The sequence below is a fragment of the Sus scrofa genome, chromosome 7 (genome assembly GCF_000003025.6).
Source record: "Sus scrofa isolate TJ Tabasco breed Duroc chromosome 7, Sscrofa11.1, whole genome shotgun sequence".
NCBI lineage: Eukaryota > Metazoa > Chordata > Mammalia > Artiodactyla > Suidae > Sus > Sus scrofa.
In genome coordinates, this window is record NC_010449.5 from 55645774 (window position 1) to 55654172 (window position 8399).

Genomic DNA, 8399 nt, shown 5'->3' on the forward strand with positions numbered 1-8399 from the left:
CGTGAGAGATGCCATTTAAAATGAATGGATGGGGAATTCCCACTGCAGCTCAGCAGGTTAAGAACCTGACTAGTATCCATGACGACGTGGGTTCGATCCCTGGCCTCACTCAGGGGGTTAAGGATCCAGCATTGCTGTGGCCGTGGTGTAGGCCGGCAGCTGCAGCTCTGATTGGACCCCTAGCCTGGGAATTTCCATATGCCGTGGGTTTAGCCGTAAAAAGAAAAAAAATGGATGGAAAAGAAAGTAACAAGAGGGAAAATGGCAACTGGAAAAATAAGGGAGAGCCAGGTGAGGTCACAATTCCAAGCACACCATGGGAAGTCCTGTGGTCCTGCAGGGCAGAGTGCTGAGCTTCCCAGTAGCCAAGGCAAAAAGAGCAGGACAATCAGTTGCTCTTTATAGTGCCTGCCAGAGAGAATGTAGCCCCCTTAGAAGAAGGGTCCTCACCTCTGCAGGTGGTAGAGGTTCCGTTGGCTGTTAGTTATAACATCCTTACGCGTTAATAATAGCCTCTCCCCTCACACTGGTCAGTAGTGGAAGAACTTTAGTCTTTCTGGCCTCCTGGGGAGGAGGCACTTGAGAGTTTCTCCAAGAAGGAGAAGCTGGCAGCACTTCAGGAAGGCTCCTTGTATAGTCTGGAGCTATTTGACTTTCTGGTGCTCCTGAGACAAACTAGTTGGGAGCATGCCTCAACAATCCTGGGATGAGTTGACCTGTCATGTGAGATTACTCAGATGCTGGGGGTGGCAGCAATAACCCTGATTTAGTTTTGGAACAGCTGACCAGTGAATGGCCCAGGTTTTCTTTTCTTTTTCCCTTTTTTTTTTTTTTTGGTCTTTTAGGGCCACACCCATGGCATATAGAAATTCCCAGGGGGCGGGGAGGTGAATTGGAGCTGCAGCTGCCTGCCTACACTACAGCCACAGCAACGCCAGATCCTTAACCCACTGAGCGAGGCCAGGGATCCAACTCACATCTTCATGGATACTAGTCAGGTTATTTACCCACCGAGCCACAATGGGATACTCCTGGCCTGGGTTTTCTGGCAGAAACAGGTGTCACCAGTTCTCCATTTTTGTGAGTAAGGATGAAATCCTGCCAGCTATGTTTAGGTGCTCTGTAGCTCCTCCCTATTCAAGATGTGATTCTAGGACCAGAAGGATTGGCATCACCTGGGATGATTTGCTAGCCATACAGACTCGGCCCCACCCCAGGCTTGCGGAATCAGGATCTGCTTTGCAAAAAGATTCCCAGGTGATTTGTTTGCATCAGAAAGTTTAACAGGCATTGGATAAAGTGATGGTTTTCACATTTGAGCAAAGGAGCATGAGAACCACTAGAAGCTTGTTAGAACAAATTGCTGGCCCCCATCCCCAGAGCTTCTGATTCTGTTAAGTCTGGGGTGGAGTTGGATAATTTGCATTTCCAAAAAGTTCCTAGGTCTTACTGAAGCTGCTGGTCAGGAGCCTCACTTTGGGAACTTTTGATCTAGACTAGAGAGCTGTCCTCAAACTTGGTTGTATATTAGAATCACCTGGATTTTTTTTTTTTTTTTTTTTTTTTGCTTTTTAGGGCCACACTCGCAGCATATGGAGGTTCCCAGGCTAGGGGTCAAATCAGAGCTACAGCTGCCGGCCTACGCTACAGCCACAGAAACACCAGACCCAAGTTGTGTCTGCGACCTACAGCACAGCTCACGGCAACGCTGGATCCTTAACCCACTGAGCCAGGCCAGGGGTCAAACCCATGTCCTCATGGATCCTAGTCGGGCTCATTACTGCTGAGCTGCCAGAGGAACTTCCGACCTGGAGAACTTTTAAAGCCTGAGTCTCAGCCACAGAGATTCAAGTGTAAATGATCTGACATGTGGCCCAGGATCTGGATTTTTTTTTTTTTTTTTTTTTTAAGGACCTTAGGTAATTCTATGCACAGTAGAGTTTGAGAGCCGATATTGCAGCGAACCTGCCAAGTAACTAACCCACCAGGAGGGTCCAGAGCAGGACTGGTCCTTTTGGAAATAGCTGTCCCTGCACACTCTGCTCCCAGGGGGTGGTTACAGCGCAGGCTCTTTCCATCTGAGGTGATATGCAGCCAGGGATGCATAGTGTTGCTTTGTTCTTTTTTTTTTCTTCTTAGGGCCACACCCGCAGCATATGGAGGTTCCCAGGCTAGGGGTCAAATCAGAGCTTCAGCTGCTAGCCTACACCACAGCCACAGCTATACCAGACCTGAGCCATGTCTGCAACCTACGCCACAGCTCACGGCAACACCGGATCCTCAACCCACTGAGCGAGGCCAGGGATCGAACCTGCCACCTCATGGTTCCTAGTCAGATTCGTTTCCGCTGCGCCATGATGGGAACTCCCAGTGTTGCTTTGTTCTTGATTGTCCCAAATGACAGAAAGTATAACAGGGATTGGCTTAGCAATGGCTGGGGCCCAGGTCCGCCCACCACTCACATATAACCTTGGTCTGAGAAGCTCAGGCCTGACACTTGTACAGGAAGAAGGTGGCATACAGTTTAGATGGAAGCACCAATAAACTCTAGGACTATATTTTGGGACTGTAGATCAATGTCCTAAAAAACAGTGCAGATTATTCTCTGGGGCCAGCCGGGCAGGCCCAATAGAATTAATAAAAAGAAGGGGAGGTTGGGAGGGTAACAGATCCAGAGTAGAAACATTCCCAGGGCCTTTATTTGGCTTGGTTTTAATCAGCTCTACAATATGAAGGTGTGGCACTAGGATTTGAGGAAGAAACAGCCTAGGGTCTGTAAGATTTGGTACAGCTGGCCCTGTTTTATAAAGTAAGGAGGACTTAGAGTGTGTCAGATACTATGGGCACAGGTAAGAGCCCATTCCGACTGGCTTAAACAATAAGGAAATAAATTAAGAAATGACCTGCAGTCCAGGCTGTCTTCAAAGTTGGCTGATTCAGCCCCTCGACCAAGACACCAGGGTGAAGCTACCCCTCTGCATCCGCAGCATTAGCTGTGATTTTCCTCATGATCACAAGATAGCTGCCAGTGGCCTTCAGGGCCATGTGCTTCCTTGTTCATAGCCTTAGGGAAGTTTAAGAGCCTGCTCCCCTTTGCCCTGTGAAACCATTGAGAACATTCTAAGAACTCCTAGCAGGCCTTTCCTCATGACTCATTGGCCAGAATTGGGTCCCATGCCTAATCCTGAGCCACTCATTGGCGAGGAGTAGGATTCCCCTCAGACTAGTAGCTCTCACATGGGGGCAAGTGTGCCCCTTAAGGGACACTAGGCCATGTCTAGAGACATTTGGTTGTCACAGCTGGAGTGATGCTTCTGGCATCCAACTGGTTGAAGCCAGGGATGGTGCAAAGTATCCTATAATGCACAGAACAGTCCCCGACAACAAAGAATTATGGCCCAAGATGTGAATGATGCCAAGGTTGGAAAACCCTGCCCTAGCAGGGCAGGGACCATTTCTCCCCCAAGTCCATCGCATCTCCTAGACAGACAGGGACAGAGTTCACCTGGGGCTCAGCCAGTCCCTGCCAGCCAGCCTCCCAGGGTCCCCAGATCATCCCCTGGGCCGCCCTCCCTCCATAACTCATTGGAAGGCAGCCCCACCCAGGCCTCCTCTGTGGAGTTTTCTATCTGCCTTTTGTTCCAACAGGAGGAGCTTTATAATGTTGACCTGCCTTGGGTGTTTGTTTGGCCTTGGAGAACGAAACCTGAGGATAGCACTGAGTAGAGCTGGGTCTGAGGAGGAACAGCTCCCTGCAGCCATTTGAGACCAAGCAGCACAGTGGATCAAAACAGTAGCACTTGCTGGGTGCTCTTCCGCCAAGTTGCTCAGCCTCTCTGAACTTGCTTTTGATCTCCTAAATGCAGTTGATTTGCACATTCAGGAGATGATAGGTGTGAAGTGTGTAAAATACAATAGTTGCCAAACAAGTGGTGTTGCAGACCTGATACACCATGGGAGGCTTTTGTGTGGCAAAGGGGACAGATGGGAAAGAAGAAGGGCTGAGTGACTCAGGAAGCGCAAGAGAAGCAGGACCCAAAGAATAGTTCAAGTCCAGGCCTGCACCCGCCCAGCACACACACAGCTTTAAGGTTCAGGTGCAGTGACCCATCTAAGAAGCCACAGAATTGCCTCAGAGCAGGGGGGCAGAGGAGGCTGCTGAGAGCCTTCTGGAAGCAAGATTGGGAAATCCTTTCTTTTCTTTTCTTTTTTTTTTTTTTTTTTTTCTTTTGGCTTTTTAGGGCCACACCTGCAGCAAGCATATGGAAGTTCCCAAGCTAGGGGTCGCATCAGAGCTGCAGCTGCAGGCCTACACCACAGCCATGGCAACGCCAGATCCGAGCCATGTCTGCAACGTATACCACAGCTCAAGGCAACACTAGATCCTTAACCAGCTGAGTGAGGCCAGGGATTGAACCTGTGTTCTCATGGATCCTCATCTGGTCTGTTACCACCGCGCCATGACAGGTTTCTTAAGTTCTGCTGAAATGACTGGCTCTCACCCCAAGGCAGCATCCAGGCCTAACTGTGTGCCCTCTCTTGCAGACCCCATGATGGAGCTGACAGGCAGCGACCCCTCTGAGCTTGACGGCCAGCAGGAGATGGAGGACTTCGAGGAGAACGCTTACGCCTACGCCAGTGTGGACGGCAGCGCCGAGGCCAGCGTCCTCACCGAACAGGCCATGAAAGAGATGGCCTACTACAATGTGCTATAGCATAAGCCGGGCCTCCCGGCACAGGGCGAGGAGGGTGAGGGGCCTCGGGGGAGACCCATGTGCTGCGGGCCACACCTCCTGCAGCCCAGAAACAAGCTACTGCCCCGCCATCTTGAGCCCTCCCCTCCCACTCAGTCGTCTGCACCACTAGGGACTCGTAGACCAAATGGAGACTGTACTACTGGCCTCAGCTGTGAACCAGGCCCACCCGAGGCATTCTAGGGAGGGAAGGCTACCCGGGGGCCCAGGTCAGGGTCTCCCTGGCCTGCTGCGATGGGCAGGTGGGAGCAACGTGGATGGGGCCATTTGGGGACAAGGTCACAGGGCACAGGTTCTCAGGTCTCTCCAGGCCCAGCAGAGCTGGGGCAGCCAGTGTAGACAGGGCCATCCTGATGGCTCCCCAGGGGGCCTGTCCCTGGAGGAAGAGATCTCTTAAGCCATGCCTTGTTTCTCCCCTGGACTACCCCCTGCCTCTAGGGACATTTGAGCTCTTGTGCTGGTCAGCACGGCCCCCACCTCCCCATCCCCACCAGCCCCCCGGCTGGAGCCCCTTCCCCACCCCGTCCATGACAGCCAGGCAGGGCCCTCTGCCTCCTACCTCCTGGTGCCTCCCTCGCCCTCCTCCAGCCAGGCCTGCATGTGGCCCCCCCTCCCCGCCCTCTTCCCCCTCTCCCCCAGCCCCATCCTCTCCAGCCAACCCCCAGAAGGCCCCCTCCTTCCAGCACAGTTTGGAAATGGGTGTCCCTAAAGTGGATTTCAACAAACTGTTACCCAGTTCCGTCTCAAACAGGGGACACCGCAGCAGGGTCCCCAACAAAGCTGCGACTTGCCTTGCATCGGGCACACACTAACAAAGACAGATGGAGGCCCCTTGAGTGAGGTGGCAAGCACAGTGATGGGGTCACTGGGGACCAAGAGGGGCCATCCTCAAGGAGGCCACGTGAGGTTGGGGGGGGGGGGCTGGAATTTTTCTCTTATTTAACGTCTAAGAAGTATCCATTTTGAGGATGGGGACACAGCCAAGAGTCAGCGGGGTCCCAGGAAGAGCAACATATTTGAAAAGGAAAACGAAGACCATAGAGGGAAAAAAAAAAATTTTTCTTTTTTGAGCAAAGGGGGTATTTCAAAAGTAATTTATTTTATTTTATTTTTTTTCTTTCCAGCTCTTTGTCACTTGTTACCTTTTCTGATTCATTTTCTTTTCCTTAGTGGAAGCTTTCTTGTGTGCTGTGTGTGCTTTGTGCCTCCCCGACCAAGAGCGGCCTGAGCCTGGCCTGGAGGGACTCAGCTCAGGCTCTGAGGGTGCGGCCCTGAGGGTACAGCCGCTGGCAGGAAGCTCGGGAGGCCAGGGTGAGAGACAGGAGGAGGCAGAACCCTGCAGGCTCCTGCCCATGACTTGCTCTGCACCACCCAGAGCAGTGGCCAGGGCTCAGTCTCACCCTCTCTGTCCCTGAGCCAGCTCCTGCCCCCGCAACAGAGGCCTGCAGCCCAGGGCAGCGAGGAAGCACATTCAGGACAGCTAGGACCCCCCACTCACCCCCTGCAGCCATTCTGAAAGGAACAGGAGGTGAGGCCCCCAGAGACCAGGAACTGGAGTGGGAGGGAGAGGGGGTTGCTGGTTTGAAATGCCACTGTTCCCAGGGCTGTATCCTTAGAGAAGGCCCAGGCCAGGCCTCAGGGTGGCCCGAGATCAGGACCGAGAGGACGAGGCAGCCTTGGGATCAGGCAGCCAGGTGCCCCATTCTTCTCTGCTGGAGTGCATGCTAAGCAGCAAATGAGAGGGCGGGGGAGGGGTGGGGAGCCACGGGAGCCTCGCTCCAAGGGTGGCCCTCAGACCCCAAGGCTCCAGCCTCCCAGGTGCCCGCACGATGACCCTCAGGTGGCAGTGACCCCGTCACTGTAGAAGATATTTTCTCCTGCTGAGCAGAAGCATCATCCCCGCAAACTACCTCTTCCCACGACGTCTTTCTCCCCTGGTACCAAAAAGAACCCCGTACCTCCTCCTCCCTCTCCTCTTCCTGCCAGCGCAGTGGCCTTGGTCTTGGACACCCACAGGAGAAGGTCTGGCCCCAGGGTGGGGCTCCCCTCTTCCCCGAGCCCCGCCATCAGCACCAGCCCTCCGCGAGGTTTGATACTTGAACGCGCCCCGGCCCTGGGCCAGGCTGAGAGGATGAAGCAGCACAACTCACCACGCGAGCTGGGGGTGGTCTCGGCGAGGGTCCCGTCCTCACCCCGCCACCCCCCACCCCAGCCTTTTCAGAAGAGGCATGCGGCCTCTCGGGTGACTTGGAAACTCCTGGATGAAATTCCATTCTAACTTATTTTGAGGTGTATACAAACCAACTGTTTAGAAATTCCACTTGTGCAAAGCCCTACTGTGTTCTATGTTCCCGTTTAAAAGAGTTTACTTAGCAATAATTATAAATAAATGAATATTCTTTAGTGAGGTGACTGCGAGTGCTTCTTTCTGTAGTTCTTGGGGACCTGGCCCTCACCCCAGCCCCAAAAGGAACTCCCTACAAGGCTTTGCTCTCCAGGGTCCCTCCTCTGCACTAGAAGGGCCACCTGTGGAGCTCTGAGCCCAAGAGAAATAGACGCAGGCCAGGGCCCCAGAGCTTCTACCACTTGCAGAGAAAAGCCGCTTCCCTACCACCCGGACAGAAGCCAGCTCACTATGCCCGGCTGGGCTTCAGGGGCTGTGCCTTCCAAGGGGCTGCCAGCCCTTTGCTACTGATGAGGAAGGAGGAATGGGAAACCTTGAGCTTCCCATCGGCAGCGGGGCCCAGCAGAGCCAGCAGGCCAGCTTTTCTCCCTACGACCCTGGGAGCTGAGCAATTCCTGAGCAACAGTGGTCTCAGAGCAGAAGGCAGCTGCCAGTGGAGGTAGGCAGCCAAACACCATCTCAAAGCTACCAAGATCCCAACTCGGGTTTCAGGAGCCATGAGAGCCCACCCAAATTTGGGAAATGGCCTTGGGGTTTAAGTCAAGATGCTTCCAAAGTAGAATATAACCCTTGCATGGAGGATAGCCCTTAAAATGGATCTGTTTAGCTTTATAGAAACTTAATGAAGTTTTTCTAGGGTTTTTTCGTGTGTGTGTTTTTCTTTTCAGGGCTGCACCTGCAGCACATGGAGGTTCCCAGGCTAGGGGTCGAATCTGAGCCATAGCTGCCGGCCTACACCACAGCCATGCCAGATCCAAGCCATGTCTGCGACCTACACCACAGCTCACGGCAACACCGGATCCTTAACCACTGAGCAAGGCCAGGGATTGAACCCAAAACCTCATGGATACTAGTCGGATTCGTTAACCACTGAGCCACGATGGCAACTCCTTTTCTAGTTTTGCTAAAGAATGGTGAAGAGGAACCCAAGTTTGCAAGCCCCTGGCCTGGACCGCGCTGGGACCCCACACACTCCCAGGCCTGAACCCCAAGGCAGCCGTAAGGAACGGGGGCAGCTACTGTGCGGGGCCTGTTTTGAGAGCCAAGAAATGGGCAAACAAAGCAGTCCAGCGATGTTCAGAAGGGTGAACGCAACAAAGAAAAAAATAAATAAAAATATACCTGGAATCTATCGGGAAGTGACAGAAGTCTCAAAAGGGAGAAGAGAAAAAAAAAAAAAAGGGGGGAGAAGAGGCTAGAAACCAGGACATTCCAGGGAACCCACAGGCCTGCTAGTCAGT

The 8399-nt window shown here is 53.0% G+C and overlaps 1 protein-coding gene across 9 annotated transcripts in view; it reads left to right on the top strand.

The window, feature by feature from the left end:
• Positions 1-8360, top strand: part of ZNF710 (zinc finger protein 710) — an 81686-nt gene extending 73326 nt beyond the window's left edge. For 8 of the 9 annotated variants that reach the window (XM_021098972.1, XM_021098968.1, XM_021098973.1 and 5 more), the window contains one exon: positions 4546-8360. In XM_021098972.1, the coding sequence (XP_020954631.1) occupies positions 4546-4715 (170 nt within the window). In that variant the 3' untranslated portion in view covers positions 4716-8360. The remainder of the gene's footprint in view (positions 1-4545) is intronic. The other variant, XM_021098970.1, reaches the window with a different exon arrangement.